Source organism: Chelonoidis abingdonii, chromosome 1 (assembly GCF_003597395.2).
Source record: "Chelonoidis abingdonii isolate Lonesome George chromosome 1, CheloAbing_2.0, whole genome shotgun sequence".
Taxonomy (NCBI): domain Eukaryota; kingdom Metazoa; phylum Chordata; order Testudines; family Testudinidae; genus Chelonoidis; species Chelonoidis abingdonii.
In genome coordinates, this window is record NC_133769.1 from 99675306 (window position 1) to 99694765 (window position 19460).

At 48.6% G+C, this 19460-nt stretch overlaps 1 protein-coding gene across 3 annotated transcripts in view; it reads left to right on the forward strand.

The window, feature by feature from the left end:
* The window catches only part of TMEM184B (transmembrane protein 184B), a 69481-nt gene that overhangs the window by 45351 nt on the left and 4670 nt on the right, over positions 1-19460 (forward strand). For 2 of the 3 annotated variants that reach the window (XM_075068289.1, XM_032791860.2), the window contains exons 2-9: positions 760-1019; positions 7816-7981; positions 12357-12447; positions 13072-13147; positions 16820-16911; positions 17276-17445; positions 18239-18433; positions 19386-19409. In XM_075068289.1, the coding sequence (XP_074924390.1) occupies positions 819-1019; positions 7816-7981; positions 12357-12447; positions 13072-13147; positions 16820-16911; positions 17276-17445; positions 18239-18433; positions 19386-19409 (1015 nt within the window). In that variant the 5' untranslated portion in view covers positions 760-818. The remainder of the gene's footprint in view (positions 1-759; positions 1020-7815; positions 7982-12356; positions 12448-13071; positions 13148-16819; positions 16912-17275; positions 17446-18238; positions 18434-19385; positions 19410-19460) is intronic. The other variant, XM_032791868.2, reaches the window with a different exon arrangement.

Sequence of the window (19460 nt, forward strand, 5' to 3'; positions counted from 1 at the left end):
CACCAGCGGTTTTAATTGGCCCCAGGGTATTAGGACTTAATCCCAGCATCCTTTTCAGCCTGTCTCCGTCCACTGCTTACACCAGCGGTTTTAATTGGCCCCAGGGTATTAGGACTTAATCCCAGCATCCTTTTCAGCCTGTCTCCGTCCACTGCTTATGGGACGAGGTGCTCTGTGGGATAGCTGCCCACAATGCACCACTCACAACAGCGCTGCAACTGGTGCAAGTGTGGACACACTGCAGCGCTGGTCGCTGTCAGTGTGGACACACTGCAGCGCTGGCCGTACACAGCTGTACGACCACAGCTGTAACGGCCAGCGCTGCAAAACTGTAAGTGTAGACAAGGCCTTAGGGTAAGAGGACTCAAACATCTCTAAAGCGTTGGGGATGTTTACTGGGGTGTCCTGGCCACATTCCAGTCTGGGTAATTTAAATTCTGCCTACTTGAATTCCTCCGTAGTGCCAGATGGATACAGTATTCTTCACTTCCTGCCTAAACTGTTTTGTAGGAGGAGGGTGGTGGTGGTTGTGCTGTTAAATAGCTGCTGGGTTTCACCCTACAGGTGGGTGTGAGTGATCCTTATGTCCTTACCTAACCATCTCACAGGGTGCTATGAATGCTTAATTGAGTTCCATTTCGACAGCATTCTAAGATCTTATGTGAAAAGCATGGTATAAATGCAGAATGTTCTTATCTTTGCATCCATTCAGCTGAGATTAATCTCCGCCTTTATGTATCTCCCCTTTGGGTTTGACAGGGCTCAGCTTGGAGGTGGCTCTGTATTAACCCTGGTGGAACCACTTCCCAAAAGACACAATGATAGTGGTGACTGGAATCATGTCAGCGCCCAAGCTGGGTTCCACTGCCACCACCCCAGTTGCAGCCCCAAACTTCTCCTGGAAGTCTGATGACGGCAGCCCCACTGCTATGGAGCAGCCGATATTCCTAATGACCACTGCTGCTCAGGCCATCTCAGGTTTCTTTGTGTGGACAGCTTTGCTCATCACCTGCCATCAGGTAAGAATCTCTTAGTATTTGATCCCTGTAACTGTCTGCCCCCCCAAACTGGGTGAATACACATGGTGTGAGGAGTATCTCTGCCAGCTGTGGGGGTTTGTTAGAATCATTCCTCCTGTTGTCACTAGCTCAGCTTATGACTCTTTGAGGAGTCGCTGTGTGAGCTAATCTTGCATCTTGGCCAGGGGACTAGGCTAGCAAATTATTCCCTATCTATAACTCAGTAAAGGTACCTGTGCTCAGTACTGCACAAAACTGTTCCAAGGGAATGTTTGAGAAGGGTTCTTTTGCTTCAGGTGGATCCACGGGTTTGGTAGAAGGGCTATATGAGTTGTGGAGATGTCTACTCTGCATTGCTTAATGATCAGCTCTGTTCCCTGAGAGTATGCTAATATATAGGGATGAAGCAGCAAGAGAAACAGAACTCCACCTCCCTGGAGAAGAGCAGTGTTTGTGTGTGTTTGGGGAAGAGAAACATGCGAGTCTGAGGCTTGGTGCAGATGGCACCATTCTGTAACTAAGAAAGTAGTGGCCAGGTAGCTGCCCATACAATGTCTTGTCTTTCCCTTTGTCTTCAGACTTGTAATAATCAAACTTTGCCTAGCAAGGAGCCCCAGGTCACTGGCAGGTGAGGAAAGGGAGGGCATTATAAAGGATGTGGAGAATCAAACACCTTTCTGCCTGGTTCTCATTAGAGCCACAAGGGGATAGCCATACCAGGTAAGGCCATTAGCCCATTCAGTCTGGTATCTTGCTTTTAGCAGCAGCTAGTACCCGTTGTCTCAGTTACTGGGCTAGCTGCATATCTGTCCCCTTTCTGGTCTCCAGTGCACCCCTTCAGGTCGTAAGCCTCATGCCTTACTTCTCCTGGGGAGGAATTCTATAGCTTCCCTACTCAGGGCTGGCTTTAGGGTGATTCCCCCACTTCCCGGGAATCAGGCCCTGCGCCTAAGAGGGCCCCGCAGCATCCAGAAGAGGGGTCCCACACCCTCTGCCGAAGTGCCGCCGGAAATAGCGGCAACCGATTGAGCTGCTGCTGAATTGCCACCGCTGTCTTCAGCGGTAGCTCAATCGCTGCTGCTCTCTTTGGCAGCATTTCAACGGCAGCTCTTCCAAATCAGGCCCTGCACATCCTAAAGCCAGACCTGTTCCTACTTTTAGGCTAGTTCTCCCTACCATTATTGCCTGGCAAGTCTGGAGTTCTGGCACCTGCAGTTCTTCACTTGGGGAGTCTGTGACCAGTCAGCTTCTTAAAGCAAAGGTACTGTTTATTTTAACAACAAAATTAGAGAACAAGGATTTAAAACACTAACAGTCTACATACATCTCTTACCTGCTGGCCTGCCACCACCCGAGGGCCGTCCAGGCAGGCCTAACTTCTTCAGACCCCTACAGCAGTTTGTCAGGCATCTTAGTCTGTTTCCCCTGAAAAACTCCTCCCCTTTCTTGAGAGAGTGTACCTTTTTAAACCTGCCAGAGTCCTGTCAATCTTCAGTGTTTTGCAGGCCTTTTCCTCTCCTGGTTCAAGCCTGTTTTGTATGGTTATCTTCAAAGCAACTAGTCCTGGCATTGTCTCTTAACACCTCTCAAGTGTTTGCAGAGAAGCAGCTTATCCTGAGCTGCTGTTTTCCTTCCTGCCTGTTTTCCTGACAGCCTCTATTGTGTTAAACCAATATAATCATACAGAAAACACACCAATTACCAGACCACCATATATGGTCTTTATACATTATTACAGACCTGCTCCAAATCCATCACACTTGTTCTTCTAGAAGAATGTGAACACCCACCTCCCCTTCGATAATACAGTTGGCCTGTTGAGTGGTGCTATAAATGGAGGTGGGGGCATGTGGTAAGGGGCTCTACTCACCACTGGATAGTGCTACCTCCTGGCATCTCTGGACATTAGTTCAGTCACACCCTTCCAGCAGTTACCCCCCATCCACTTCTCCTTTGCAAGCTCCTCTCTCACTCCCAGGAGCCACAGCTGGCCTCTTCCTGACTCAGCCCTTCAGTCAGGTCACTATTGTGGTTTCCCCTCCACAGGGGAAATATATTAAGGTTCCTGCTGTCCAGTAGGCTTAGGCAGTCTTCTGCTTCACTGCCTCACAGAACCCCAGCCGACCCTCTACTTCAGGTTCCTGCCCAGGGACCCTCTACCCAGCAACCAAGGTCCATTCCCTGAGCCACTTCCATACCTCTTTGCCCTCCGCACTCCTCTAGGTTTGCCAGTCTCTTCACTTCCTCCTCCCAGGGAGGAGCTGTGGACAACTCATCTCTGCAGCTACTCAGACATCTCCCAGGAAATGAATGCAGCCTACTATCTCTTTTGTCTCCATTTTTCTGTCTTTTTTTTTGTAGGAACCCTGCCTGTTTCTCACAGGTGAGCTTCTCTCTAATTAGCTGCCTCCAGCCTAAAGCTCTCTCCTCCTTTGCTGCCTAATTAGCTGATTGGGCCCATCTGGTCCAACTCAGCTCTTGCAGGGCCAGTGTGGGGCGCACATCCCATCACAGGGCAGGATATGTAGGTGATGAGATTGTGCTGTGATTTATGAGGCTTAATTACCCTCTATTCTTAGCTGGCCATTTTGTAGTTATGTCAGCTGCTAGTTCATTAGATGATCAGCCATTTATTGTTTTAAGTCATCCAGCCAGCAGTGCCTGCCTTGACGACCTTCCGTGCCAGTGAATTCCACTAGCTGAATTCTACTACGGAAAGGAGTAGCAGGAAATGTTTGTTTTGGTTTTTCTCCTTTTCTTTCTGGGGCAACGCCTGGCTACCCTATCTCATCCGGCCACTTCCCGGGAACCCAATAGGTACCCTATCTCATCCAGTATTCTCTGAGTGCCAGCTCAAGTCCAATCCAACATCCTCTTCTCTGATGTAGTCATCATGTGGACTGTAACATGGTGGGAAATCCATGCCCTGAAATGTATCAACCTGTGTTCTGTACTTCAGTGTTGTTGGATTCCAGAGAGCTGAGTAAGAGTTGGAAGATGAAGTGTATTGCAGAGGCAAATAGTCTAGGGAGGTTTGAAAAGAGATTAGTCACTGATGAATAAGAGTAACACCTGTAGTGCCACTAGCTTAGGTAACAATAAGTGCTATCATCCTCCTGCTTCAGGGTGCACATTGATCACCTGCTGAGAGTAGGGAAAAATTCTTCCCCTGGTACAGCTAGGGTTTTCTGCTGTTCTCTACTGCAGCGGTTCTCAAACTTTAACAACCTGAGGAACCCCATTTTAATATAAACATTTTTGTGGACCCCCCCTCCCCACCCAGCCCTTGCCATGCCCCCTTCCCTGAGGCTTCTCCCCTTCTTCAGGGTCCTGCCCCTGCTCACTCCATCCCCCCCTCCTTCCATCACTCACTTGCTCTCTTCTACCATCACTCACTTTCACCATGTTGGGGCAGGGAGTTGGGGTACAGGAGGGGGTGTGGGCTCTAGGAGGCAGTTTGGGTGCAGGAGAGGGTGCGGGGTGCAGGCTCTGGAGGGAGTTTGGGTGGGGAGGTGAGGGTTCTGGGAGAAAGTTTGGGTGCTGGAGGGGGCTCAGGGTGCAGGCTCTGGGCAGGAGTTTAGGTGTGGGCTCTGGTCTGAGAAAGGGGTTTGGGGTGCAGGAGGGGATGAGAGGTGTGAGGCAGCATTTACCTCGGGCGACTCCTGAAAGAGACCAGGACAACTCTCTGGCAGCAGCTCCTAGGTAGGTGAAGGGGCAGAGGGTCTCCATGCACTGCCCTTACCCACAAGCACTGCCCCCGCGGCTCCCATTGGCTGCGGTTCCTGGCCAATGGGAACTGTAGAGTTGGCACTCGGGGCAGGGGCAGTGCGCAGAGAGCCCTTGCCCTGGAGGAATGTGCCGGCAGCTTCCAGGAGTATTGCGGAGCTGGGGGAGGTAGGGAGCCTGCCGTAGCCCTGTTGCACCACTGGACTTTTAGCATGCAGGAGCCACTGGGAGGGAGGGGGAGGAGTGGAGGGAGGGGAAGGAGTTGATCAGTGAGGCCCGTGGACCCCCTGGGGTGCCTTCAGGGACCCCAGTTTGAGAAACACTTCTCTTCAGAATCCAGTGTTGCCATATGACAGACCAATGACACATTTAACCCATTCCTCTCCCTCTGACATTTAGCATTTCCTGCCTGACATGCTCTTGTGGTCATACACACTGTGAAAGGCTCTAGTGACATCCCTGTAACTCTGAGAGGGAAACGTGGAGTCACTTGAACTGTGACACTCAATATCCCTGGGGGTGGGTGGGTATTATGTATTATTTTTTGATCATAGCGCCTAGAAGCCCCAGCCCTGGACCAGGACCCTGCTGTGCCAGGTGATGTGCAAACACAGCACAAAAAAGATGCTCCCTGCCCCAAGGAGCTTACAATCTAAGTATAAGATGTGAAACGGTAATACAAGAAACAATGAGACCATGTTGGTCAGGATGACAGGCTGTGGTCTTAGCATACCAGCTGCCTCTCCATCAAGTATTTTATAGATATCATAGCAGAGGAGAGTTTTGAGGAAGAATTTGAAGGTGGATAACAAGGTAGCTTGGTGAATGTTCACGGGCAGCTTCTGCCAAGTGTGAGGTGCACAAAGGTGCTTGTTTCAGAATTTAACAAGTGGGGGATGGAGGCTGGCGGCATAGGCTGACAGCAGGCGAGAGCTGACCTTTTGAGAGGTGAGATGGGGATGGGAGAGGGATAGGTCATAAAGAGCCTCGAAAGTGAATACAAATAGCTTATGTTTGATATGGTAGAAAAGAGGGAGCCAGTGGAGGGATTCAGGGAGAGGGGTGACGTGGTCCAAGTGACAAGCTAGGAAAACAATCTTTGCAGCAGCATTCTGAATGGATGAACAGGGGAAGATTACATTTGTCAAGGCCAGAGGAAAGGATGTTGCAGTAATTGAGATATGAGATGATGATGAGAACGTGGAGGAGTTTTAGCCATGTGGACAGATAAGAAAGGCTGTATCTGAGATGTTATGCAGAAAGAATCTGCATGATTTAGACCTAGCCTGGATGTGAGGACATTGGTCTGAGTCAAAGATGACGGACACCCAAGTTATGGGCAGCATGGTAGTGGTGTCTGTAGTCGTCCAAAAAGGAGGTAGCAAGGAGGGATTGAGGATGAAGATGAAGAACTCTTTTAGCCCTGTTGAGTTTGAGCTGGCAGTTAGGCATCCATGAGGTGAGATCAAAGAGGAAGCTGAGATTCTAGACTGGACAGAAGGAAATAGGTCTGGAGTAGAGAGGTAGAACTATGAATCCTCTGCATGAAGGTGTTAGTTCAGTTTGAGTTTGCAGGTGAGATTGCTTATAGACAAGGTGTAAAGGGAGAAGATATGGGAACCAAGGACAGAGTCCTGTGGAATCCTCACAGAAAGCTGGAAGGATGAGGAGGAGACACTGAAGGAGCAATTAGAGAGGTAGCAGGAGAACTGCGGGGGGCAAGGAAGGGACACAATTTCAAGAAGAGAGTGGTTGAAGGTGCCTGACAGATCAAGGAGAATGAGAATGCTGTACTGGTTTTGAGCTTTGGCTAGGAAGAGGTCTTTAAAGACTTTGGTGAAATCAGTTTCAGTTGAGTGCAAGAGGTGGGAGCCACGTTGGAAAGGGTGTGATATGGAATGGGAGGAGAGGAATTTGAAGGAGTGTAATTGGATTGTGAGAAGAAAAAATCACACCAGTTGGTTGTGTGTGTTCTGGTTTTTGTTATTTAAATTAAAACTACGTGTAAAAGACTTTGCCTCTGAAGAACATGTTCCCTGCTGGTTCAACCAAACCTGTGTCCACTGACCATCAGGACATGCTGTCAGACCTTTTTCTTTATGCAGGATTTGCCTGGAGTCCTTTAATTGTCCTGGCCATTAAGGAAGGTTGAGTGTATATTTCAAGTTGACAAATTCAGTGTTGCCATACTGGGTGTATATTTTTTGGTAAAGGTGAACTTTGTTAGAAGATGGATATTCTGGGGGAGAATTCTTTTAAGGGTGTGACCTTTTAATTTTGAGGATTAATGAACCCCCTGATTTTTGGAGGGAGTGGGTAGGATTGACATGATAGTTGTCTTAACCCATGTTCCTGGGTGACTAGAGAATTTGCAGTTCTATTGGTTATCAGGCTGCACAAGTTTTATGACTTTATTGCGCTGTAGAGAGTCCAATTTCAGAGCTGTGAATTGTACTGCTCTGGTAGGAGGGCAAGAGGCTGGCATTTTATGGCTTTATGTTAAAGCAGTAGTATGACTCTTGCCAGCAGGCAGTGGGGTTTGGGGCTTATCCATCTACTTAAAACATGAAGGAATTTTCTGGGGTTCTTTCATGGAAACGTCGTGGGGAAGTGTATAAAACTGCTCAAAGGTAAAGAGGGCTCTAACCATGGTGACAGCCTGATGTGCTCAGTCCTATATGGCTGAGGAAAAGAGGAGGCTGCAGGGTTGGAAATCTTAAGTGCCTGAAAGGAGATAGTCCGTCTCAAGACCCTGCTATCTGGGAATTAAATACGAACAAGAGAACGTGAGGCCGCACTTGATAAAAATGAGCAAAAAATAATAAAAATGAATTTAATCCCATCTCATTAGAAACTGGACTGCAGCCCCCAATTCACTTCACACAGGCCACTGCAAGTAGCCATAAGAAAGTTACACTTTTTTTTAATCCCTGCCGTCTTAAGGCCGCGTTAGATCACCTGCTCCAGTGAGGAGTTCTGTGTTCCATTCTCGGTCCCCCATGGCCATCCAGTCCCACCCTTTCCTCTGTTTGATTGTCACTGATCCTGTTCTCCATCTTCCCCCATTCAGATCTACATGCATCTGCGCTGTTACAGCTGCCCCAATGAGCAGCGCTACATTGTCCGGATCCTCTTCATTGTACCCATTTATGCCTTCGACTCATGGCTCAGCCTCCTTTTCTTCACCAATGACCAGTACTATGTTTACTTTGGCACTGTGCGGGACTGCTACGAAGGTAAGGCTGGGATGGCGGAGCATGGGGGCTTTTTGTTACAGGCTGGAGCGCAGGGACTGGGCCTGCATGTGGACAGGAAGTATAGTGGAGGGGGCGTACTTCTGTCCTGCGGCTATGATTTGTACCGATATCGAACTGGAACCATGGTTTGAAGCCTGGCTTAGTGACTGGGGAACAATGTCTTCTGTCCTCCTGGCTGCTGTAGGAGTGGCAGGGTATATCGGGATTCCCCTAGGATCCGTTTTAGAAAGACACAAAGCTTCTGAAGAGATTTTCTCACATGGCAGTCTTGTATTCATTCTTTCAGAGGAGGTGTAAAACTGAAGGTCTGAACGCCCATCAATGTTAAAGATCCCAAAGGTCTCCCAAACACCTGAGCAATTGTATTCTGCCTCTCCTTGCATGGCCCCTAAATCCCCACTACAGTTTCTGTTGGCACTGTTACTCTCTTCCCGTCCTATAACTGTTTGCATCGTTTCCCCAGCACAGAATGGCTGCTGCATTCCAGTACGGTAGCCACTGTGGTTCAGTGATGTGTGTGAAAGAGCTGTAACGTGCTTTGGGCAGAAAGGTATGAGGATCAATATTGGTTATTTATTGCACTTTCCTAAGAATGTGACCCACCCAGCTAGGAAAGGAAAACTCACCCTTGAGGCATATGAGAAAGAAATAGTCAGTCTCTGAAATAAACACTTCTCCTAAAATCTACTCCCTCCCACCTTTCAAAAAAGGAGCCTCCCCCTCTCCCCCCACCAGCATCCTGGGAGAGGCTGTACTCTGTGGCAGAATATCCTGTTGGACCACTATTATTGTGTGTCTGTCTGTCCTGACTAAATTTCACCTTGTTTGTAGGGTTTGTTGTTGGTGAGATCTGTGTTGCAAGAAGAGGCCCCTTGGTGTGTCAACAAGTTAATCTGCTCAAGGGACCAGTGACAATGCACTGAGATGCAATAGCAGATGGCAAACTCTTGAACACAATCCAGAGGCCATTTTTGCTCTCTCCTGCTCTCCCTGTCTTTGTGTGTAAAGGCCTAGCAGGAAGCCTGCTACTCTGAGAAACTCCTCTCCTAGCAACAGCTATTATCCCCTCTGCCTTGCCTAGGGAGTTTGCAAACATCACAACATCTGCTCAAGGGGTGGGCCTGCGTTCTAAAGTTCACCCGCTTGTCCCGCCTGTTGTGCTATGTGGAAGTGCGTCCTCTGCCCCTCTGTATTCTCTGAACAGTTTCAAAACTATGCTCAGGAAAAGCAGGAGACTGGAGAGGGTGGAAGGGATATTTTTCTCGTTTTCAGTGGAGATTTTTACTCTTGGGGAGTAGCTCCACTTGAAAACAATAAAAATAGTAACGAATAAAAAAATCCATCACTAAACTTGGAATCTATGTTGTACCAATCATGGGTGGCTCTCTGTGGTGTGTCTTTTGGCGGGTGTGGTGTACTTTTTTGGTCCTGCTCTTTTATCCTGCCTCTACACACACGAAACCCTGGGGTCTCAGTCTGTGACATAAAAGTTTGTGTTCTTTTGTGGTGATAAGTAATTTTGATGACAAAGATGAATATAGGCTAGGAGGGGAAGCGCTGTTGTTCTAGCACAGCCATCTTTAATAATTAGCACTTGTTTCTTTTGGGAACTGTAGAGGGATAGTGGAGGCAAATGTCCCCATTCTTCTCCCTCTGATTTCACCTCCTTCACAACGCTTTTGGATGAGCAGCTGGTGTTGCAGTGACCACTTCAGAGAGTAGTGGAGGGCACCACTGGAGAACAATATGAGAAGCTAAGCTTCTCCTCCCCCAGCAGCTGAGAGTTGCCTTCATAGGCCTAAAGTTAAGGGAGATGCAGGAAGTTTACAGACCAGGTAATTTACCACAGGTTTTTTAAATAAATGTTTTCTATGTTGTCTTTAATTATTTCATCTATACCAGTACACCAAATCACTACAGAAATATAGTCAGTGGGCCTGTTCAATAACCAGGATTACAGGTGGAATACAAGTTTGCCTTATTGTATAAATAGAAGCAGGTAGACCGTGGCCATTTATGCACTGTACTATTGTGTTGTGCTAAAAATGTCTGGAAATGCTTACGTTGTGTCTAATCCTGTTGTTAGATTTTTGTGAGATGTTTCTTCATGGGATCTGTGTCCCTTTTGTGTAAGGGCATAGTTGGGTGATTACAAGGGCCCAGAGGAGGTGAAAGTCCATGAGCTGTCTCTGATCATGCATGTCTTTTTTTCAAGTGGGATAACCTCTTTGATGTCTGGTATCCAGCTCCTTGCTGAGGACAGATTCTTGGCCTTATGCATTTGATTTTTTGTTCTTATCTTGAAATTCCCTGGGTACGGGGTCTCTCCCCTGAGTTTATTATTTCCTCCCGGCATGCTGATATTACTGTAATACAGTCAGGATCTGGGCCCCGTTGTGTTAGGTGCAGTACAAACAGAGTAGGACGGACCCTGCCCCAGGGAGCTCAGAGTCTAATTTAAATCAGGATACAAGAGTGGCTGTAACAGGAAACGGCAATGAGAACAGGTTAACATAAACTAGCCATGTGCATTGCTAAATGCTTGTCATTTATTAATTTATTTATTACATGATCTATGATAAATGAAAGTCCCTACCAGCCATTCATGGGGTGGTGCTGAGGGGGCCATATCCACCCCAACATTTGCCTTAGCCCCCCTGTAGCCACGCTGTATCAGCTGCTGCTCTCTAGTTGCCCAGCTCTGAAGGCAGAGCAGAGAGACTGATGGCTGCTGGCCGGGCATCCAGCTCTAGCAGCAGAGGAGAATGAAGCCGGGGGAGGGGGGCAGGAGTGCCTGAGAGCAGCCCCCAGCCTGTGTCCCCACCCGCCAGGGGTGCCACCCAGGGCAGATGGATTGGCTGGAGCTCCCCACAGCAGCCAAGACTTATAGACTTTAAGGTCAGAAGGGACCATTATGATCATCTAGTCTGACCTCCTGCACATGACCTGCACTGGTCCTGGCTCCAGGGGCACTGCCCCCCACAGTTGCTGCTCCCCAAGTGCCAGAGGGCTCTGTCAGCCCCAGAGCTGGTCCCCCTACCTGGGAGGCTCTTGCCACCTGCAAACAGTCTGCACCGCAGACTGCCCAGCTCTGGCTTCTGGTCTGGCCGAAGGGAGGGAGCCGTAGGGGGGTGGGTGGGAGGAGAAGGGGCGGAGCCACAGAGAGAGACAGAATCTCCTGGCAAGGAAGAGGCTGGCACTGCCCTTGCCATTCGCTTGTCAATATACTGTAGGTGTCAGTGGATGCGAGTCTTGAAGAGGGGAGAGCATTCCTCAGGTAAGGGGTGATCCAGAAGAAAAAGCAAATGCACTGTATGGGGGATGCATCCTGGTGGGTGATGTACTCATCTCCCCAGTTAGTGAAAAATATTACAACTTTCTGTGGAGCATAATAGGCAGGCTGCAGGTTGTAATGATTGCCATAAACTGTGACACAAAGTTTCAGTCACTGGATCACCCCTCCATTTCTTTGGCTCTCCCTGTGAGGAGCCGGGGGGGAGTGCCCACAGTCAGATCACATAGGAGACACTGTTTGCTCATCAGCTGTCCTACGCTAAGCAGGGTAGGGTCTCATTTGTAAGGCTAAGATTTTGTCATAGATATTTTAGTAAAAATCACAGATCGGTCACGTGTAATAAAAAAAAAAAATCAGGGAGCCTGTAACTTGTCCCTGACTTGTACTAAAAAATATCCATGACAAAATGGGAAGCCGCTGGGCAGCTGTGGAGGCTGGCTGGGATCTCTGGGGGCCCCCACCACTTATGGGGGCTCAGAGCTCCAGAGTCCCCCTGCCGCCCATGGTGGCAGGAAGCTGTGGGGATCCCCCCAGCCATCGGGGGCTGAAGTCCATGAAGGGCTTTGGAAGTCACAGATTCCATGATTTTCATGACTTCTGTAACAAAATCGTAGCCTTGGTTTAGAGACCTCAAAGATGAATGGAGGGTGTGGAAAGAAGTGAGATGGATGATTCATTAGGGATGCTTTTCCAGGGGAGTGAGTACTAGGCTAATGCCCCAGAATAGTGCTAGGGAGCGCTGTGAGTCTGGGAAGGGCATCTTACAGAGGAGATGTAAAACAGGCCTTGACCAAAGTAGTGGTGGCTAAAAGTCCCATGGCACTTTTGGGAAGAGTAGGGATATTAGCCTTGGTGACCTGGCTGGGTTTTGATGCAAATTGCCATGTAACTGCTGAAGCAGCAGGAGGAAGAGTGCACCTGTAAAAACAGTCTGGGATTCTCAGAATGAAAGGTGCTGCACAGATTGTCATTGCTGCTGGTTTTGCTTCTCTGCACCCCAGCTGCTTGTCCCCGTTCAGTGGGTGTCATGATTTTGATCTGGTTAATCTGTCTTTGCAGCCTTTGTAATCTACAACTTCCTCAGCCTCTGCTATGAGTATCTCGGGGGGGAGAGCTCCATCATGTCTGAGATCAGAGGGAAATCTATCGAGTGAGTACTCCAAGTCTATTTACATCACTCTCGCCCATCCTTCCCTGGAGGCTTCTGTATCACAGGATTTGTTTTAAACCCTGCCACTGGGAACTGTGTGGTGCAATAAGTGTACCCTGGAACTGAATTGGATGATACCACCTAACTCATGACACACAGGACTCAAATGGATTTACAACCGTCCACTCACACTGGATGAGGCCATTCAGATCATCACGTGTGAACGGAGCCTACGTACATAGAGCTTTCATGTTCACCTGGCTCCTGGCTCCCCTGTTGTTTCTTCTCCCCTCCCCCCAGTATGTGTTTCCTTTCCCTAGCCGATGCTGGTTGTGGCTGCCTGCATTCCTTTCTAGTGCTATGTATGCCATGCTAGCCAACAACTTCCCTACCAAAAATCAGTTTTGGGGGGTAGAGATAGGAGTGCAAGACCACAGCTGTGTTCCTGTCTCCATCTCTGAAGGAGACTAAGGCTGTCGCTATGGTGATGACTAATTAGGCCTGGTGAAAGCAAGAATCTTATATTTTCATTGGGAGGAGATGAGCAGGCAAGGGCTTGCATCTCACTGCTTGCCATATCCTGACTCCTCTTTCTCTGGCTGTCCTGCTGTGTTGCGTTTTCAGGTCCAGTTGCATGTATGGGACTTGCTGCCTGTGGGGGAAGACGTATTCCATCGGATTCCTGAGGTTCTGCAAACAGGTACAAGCTGAAGAAAGCTGATTTGTGTGCAAGGAGCAGGAGAGGAGGCAGTAATGCCTGGCCCATGGAGTTTCTGAGATGAGGGCTCCTTTGGACCAACATCTGTTTAGTGGATTTATGAGATTGAGCTGAGAAAAGCACATAGCTTGGTGGGCGAGAATAAATCTGTTATCATCGTGTTGTAATACTGCTGAAGCAGATGTACCATGTTGCTCTGCCCACCCAAAAACAAGAAAGACGGTTAGCAAGGGAGATGACATGTCTTCTCTACAGGATCTACTCCAAGCCCCAGGAGTCCCTAAGAACTGATGTTTGTTTCATCTTCCCCTCCTGGGATAGTAAGGTCCCAGATCCCCTATGAAAACTTGGTGCCTTCTTGGGTCCCAGACACCCCCAGTAGTTCTGTAAGTGTCTCTTGCATTCCCAGCTTTGCCAGTGTGGTTAGGAGTGGGAGTATGGAGTCTTATCATCGTGACACACCACTTTGCAGGAGGAACTTCTCTAGCTATTGCTCACTCCAGGGGGTGTGCATGATGAAGAGGGTATATCAGGAAGAGAGAGAAATCTAAATGACGACAAATCCATCGTGTGTTCAGTCATGGGGTTCAGGAGGCTGTCACTGCTGGCTGCCACAAGGTAGCAGTAAAGGTAGAGATCTGCTAAGCTGCTAAGAGTGACGTGCAGGATCTCTCTGTAGATAGTGACTGAAACAGGTTTGGTTAGATTGGGGCGTTGCTTTCATTCTCTGAAAAAGAGCCGAATTCCATTTTTAATTATAGTCTTTGGGTCTTGCTATGAATTTAGGCCCATTTGCTGCCCTTACTCCGCACCAGAGCTCCAGCTGAGCTCAATGAAAAGTTTGCATTAAGATCAAGAGTGAAAACAGCCTGATTATCACATTCAGCATTACTCCCTGGGAAGCATAGTGACCTTTAGGACTGTGACTATTTCATCCTTCCTTATCCTCCTTTATTTGTTTCTCTCCCTCTTTCCTGCCTTTATATATTTCTATTCTTCCCTCTGTTTTTTCCTTCCCTAAGGACTCCTAATTCCTTCCTCACCTGGGCTTCACTCCTACCCCATTCTCCATTCCCCCCTATTACAGTTATGAGCAATGAAATAGCTAATGTTGACATTTAAAGTATCGTCAGTTGGCTTTCAGGTAACACCCCAGTGAAATTAATAGGGCATAGGGTAGATCACCCCTCTCAGCGCTGTTGTTTCAGACCATCTGCAGACTTAGGCCGACATCACTACATGAGTAACACTCGGTTCATATGTGGAAGGTTTTCGTCTCGACCAGGAGGACTGGCAACTTTTTGTTTTGTTTAATGAAAGCTGAAATTCTGCGAACTCTGAGTATGTTGTACAGGTTCCACAAATCAATCAAGCGGGCTGAGGCTTTGACAATTCTGTCTTAGATGGATATTTTTTTCTAGGCTCTCTTGCTTCCCTGCATCGTGGTAGCAGTTCTTCCGGATGTGACTGCCCTTTGCAAACTGCTAGCACCACTTTCTAACCTGCCAGGGGAATGTGAGGCACTTCCCTCTCGCTCCATGGAAGTTGGGCTGACAGCAGTTCAGTGGACAATCAGTGACACCAAACCCAGCCTCTGGGACCTTCTTGGGATTCCAGCACTGGGGGGCATGAAAACTTCCAGGGCCACCTGACTGCCCAGTTCATCTCCATGATGACCCACTGAGGGAAACCCAAAAGGAACACCTTGGCCATTCTTGGCCCCACTCTGAGCCTGTCTGGTAGTGGTGTGACTCTGTCGGGTCTTGTCAGCCTTGTTAGTGCTGAAGACCTCTTCAGCACGCAACTGTTCTTCCCCTCCCCTCTCTTGAACTGGGTTGTTCTCAGACAGGCATCTGCTGGATCCATCTGTATTGGCCATGTGTAGCTTGGGCATTCATGGTACATCTACACTGCAATAAAAGACCCGTGGCACAGATGCAGCTGACTCGGGTTCATGGGACTTGGACTGTGGGGCTAAAAACTGCAGTGTAGTCATTTGGGGTGGAGCCCAGGCTCTGAGACCCACCCCCCTTGTGGAGTTTCAGAGCCTGGGCTCCAGCCTGAGCCCAAATGTCTACACTGCAGTTTTTAGTGCCGCAACCTGAGTCCTGTTAGTCTAAGTCAATTGACCTGGCCTCTGAGACTTGGTGCTGTCGATTTTCTGTTGCATTGTAGATCTGCTCAGAGGCCACAGCGGTGGGTGTGGTTTAAAACCCTGGGCAGGCACTTCTCTCCGCAGCAGGGTATTACCCAGAGATTCTTTCCCGACTTGTGCCCAGTGACCTTCATGATGTCTGGGTCATGCGCCCTCAGTGCATTTCCCATATGTCTTATGCTTTCTTCACCAGGAAGTGCCTAAAACAAGTGTGTGGTTTGGATTGCAGAGAAATAGTTAGACAATCCCTGCACTGGAAGGGCAGGAAGCTCAGAGTTGTTGTTTACTTATTAGCTTGACCTTATTCAATTCTCATCTTGGTGACTCACCCACTGGCTTGTGTTGGGTTTTTTATCTCCTTGAAATCTTATGACCACTAGCAAATTGTGTCTTACCAACAGCATCCTTCCCTTTGGTTTTACCTTTCTTCTACCCCGCTCAGCACCTTGTAAAACTCTTACCTCATCTGCTTTAGGGAGACTCCAGTGACAATTTTAAGGTCTTCCCTACCCTCTGACCTTTATGAAGTTCAACTTTTTCTCTCTCCCGGAAGTGAAATGTTTCTTACTGCTGAGGTTTGGGGTGGGAGGGAATCGTGAGGGGGTGGAGGTTCAGAGGCCATGCTCAGTGCTGGGACACTTGATGGAGCAGACAGAACTGTTCTCAAGTCCTAGAGAGCCTCCAGGGCGATTCTCCCTTCCAGACTGAGTCTAAGTTCATGCAAGTGAAAGCAGAACGGCTCTAAGCTAGCTAGGCATTTAGACAGCACTTGTCACTGTGGTATCTAAAACCAGCTTACACGGTTCCATTTGCAGAGATATCCCTTTCTAAGAAGAGTCTGGAGTTGTTTCCTCTTTCCTCCCATGTAAGGTGACCATCTGCATAGCAAGCAGACCGAGAATATGGTGATGAAAAATATGGACCAGAGTCCTTTCTTCCCCTCCCGGCCCATATCCCAGGACACCATTTCAAAACGTTTTGTTCATTATACAGAATTGTATGTGTACCGTGTCCCAGGGTAGGATAATGTGTGTTTATCGCCTGGAAAAGTGCATTTTATCTGATCACATGTTTCTCAGTAGCTCCTCACTGGACTTGGACACAGAACATTAGGCCCCAGTTAAAGACCTTCACTTAAAATACAGGATGGGTGGTGTCCCTACCTCTACTGCAACCCAGCCTCTGAACCGACTCTGTCAGTGAGCAGTCTCTTGCCACCTCCAGCTCAGGAGTGGGCTTCGCCTCTCGTGGTGGAGGAGGGGCAGCCACGTGGACACACACGATCTGAATCTTTCTCATCTTCTACTCCCAGAGAACTGCAGTTAAAGAACAGTGGGACCAGTGTAATTGTTAGGACTGGAACCACACTATGCTTTTGAACTGCTCTGATGGTGACTGATGCATGGTTTTGGTTGCCTCTGGATCAAAGCCTGTTTGTATGTATATGGCACTTGTTCTCTCTCCTTCTCCATCTCATTCCTTTTCCCTCTTTCCTTTAGGCTACCCTGCAGTTCTGTGTGGTGAAGCCCCTTATGGCAATCAGCACAGTCATCCTCCAGGCCTTTGGCAAGTACCGGGACGGTGACTTCGAGTAAGCAAGCTGTTTAGCATCATGGGATTTCTCCAGCAGGCAAGCCTCTCACAGGCCTGACGTTCCATGCATTTGTGAAGGAAAGGATCTGGCTGCCTGGGATCTGAGTCACTGCACAGGGTCCTGGTGGGGAGAGGGCGTGTGTGGAGAAAGGGGGCTCTTGGGCCGTGCATGAGAAGAGGGAGGGCGGTGTGGCGGGGAAAGGAGGCATGTGAGAGCAGAGCTGATGGGTTTCATGTTACCTCGGGGAAGGGGTTGAGTGGGGGTGCCAGAGCAGAAAGGAACACTGTACCCTTGTCTCGAAGAGGTAAGGGATGGAGGATATTTGTGAGCTGCAGAGAGTTTGTGTTTCCTCTCATTTCAGTGTCACCCGCGGCTACCTCTATGTGACGATCATCTACAATATTTCAGTCAGCCTGGCGCTCTACGCCCTCTTCCTCTTCTACTTTGCCACACGCGAGCTGCTCAGCCCCTACAGCCCCGTTCTCAAGTTCTTCATGGTCAAGTCTGTCATCTTCCTGTCCTTCTGGCAAGGTGAGGCACCTCTCCCTAGCCTGCAGATCTCCTTAGAGAGGCTCCGGGGAAGTAAAAGCTGATGGAACAAGTGTTGAGTAGCCACCAAGTCTCTCTCTTGTGATCTTTTAGTACGTGGTTGTTCTTCCCAGGAGAAGCTCTCGCCCCCTTTGTCATCTTTGTTCCTCCCTCACTGTCTTTGACACACACCTCCCTCACAAACCAGCTGCTTGTTTCATGGTGGCCTTGGGCAGCTCCGCCAGTGGCAAGATGCAGCTGGCATGAGTTTATTTGCATACTACAATTGTATTGTTTAAAGTAACAAACCTGAAATCATGGGTCTCTTTTTAAAGATTATCAGCAAATCTTCAGTCACAAGCGCATATATCTTTTTTGCTAAATGACACATCAACTGAAACGTGTCATGTAGCTGCAGAACCCCCAATGGATCAGGGCAAGATACACAGAAATAAGGAGGTACTCCATCAGAACAAACTAATTGTCTGCATAGTCCTTTATATTGCTATGGCATTAGCAATGTTGTCACATGCTACAGAGAGAGTAGAAAACTCACTTGTGCGATTCATTTATACATTGTGATTAGAAAAATGTTCCTATTTAAGTGCTATCTGTGCTCAAATTTGTTGCTATTTAATTTCACACGGTGCTGCTTTTCCCTCCTGTAGCAGTCATTTTGTTAAACGAGTTTGTCTGGACATGTGCACAGACAATTGGCCATGCTCATTCTGTGGGAGTTGTGAAGTCAGCCTTTTTTCCCCCCTCACTTGTGTTTTGAATCTGTTGCCCTGCTCAGGGATGCTGTTGGCTATTCTTGAAAAGTGTGGTGCCATTCCCAAGATCCATTCGGCCAACGTGTCTGTGGGTGAAGGTACTGTGGCCGCCGGCTACCAGGACTTCATCATCTGCGTGGAGATGTTCTTCGCAGCCCTCGCCCTGCGCCATGCCTTCACCTATAAGGTCTATGCAGACAAGCGTCTTGACGCACAAGGTAAAGGAGCCAGCGTCCATGGGAGAGCATGCGTACACTTTGGTGTAGCTGGTTTATTGGGTCCTAGGCTCCCAATCTGGATACTCAGGAAAGCGTTCTCTCTCCAGTTACATTTGCACAGGCACTGCATGCAGGGGCCCTACAGAGCAGAACACAGTTTGATTTTCAATGTTTCCTTTTCAATTCCCCAGTACTCCACCCAGAACAGCTTGCTACAGACTTCAGGCATGTAAGAATTAGTCTTCTGTCAGAGGATGGCATAATGGCCTCTTTCCTGTGTTCCTCTGTGGGGGAACACCACATGTTCAGATTGGGCAGCAGACACAAGGGAGTTGGGGGAGAGGTCTGAGGAAGCTCCTGTTTTCCTCAAACTGAGGGAGATGGAAGTGTGTGCCCTTGGCATGAGGGAGGGGGACCTTCCTGCAGAGGCGTTCTGAGGACAGAGGAGTCAGAGACTCTGCTCTTGGGGAAAAGGAAAAGCATCAGAAGAGGGACTTGGAAGCTGGCCAGTGAAGAGAGGATGTTCTTGTGCCCATCACTGTACCAGTTTGTCATGGTGTTTTTCCCTCCTTCCCTAAATAAAGGAATGTGGCTTCCTTCCCTTTAGAGATGGGATCTGCATCATGTACAGATGGCATGCGAAGGTCATGGCATGACCACTCCATCCTAGCAAGCTTAGAGCCTCTGGAAGGACAGGTCACTCCAACAACAGGGGGTTTTAGGGTGGAAATTAGAGGGGTCCTGCCCACCCTCAGCCATAAAGTCTGCATGTGTTAAATGGATGGTTAAATTGCTACCCAGCACTGCGGGAATGTTTTGGTGGCAGGTCTGAGAATAACTTGCTTGTTCAGCCTGTTATTTCCCATCTTTCTGTCTCTGTCTCTCTCTCTCTCTCTCTCTTTTTCCTTTCTCTCTTTGTCTCTCTTGCTTTGGCTACTGGCTTCTGACGCAGCCGTTCCATCGTATGGGCCATACGGTAGGTGCTGTGTTCTCTGTGTATTCTTCAGTCGCTCTTAAACGAGATACT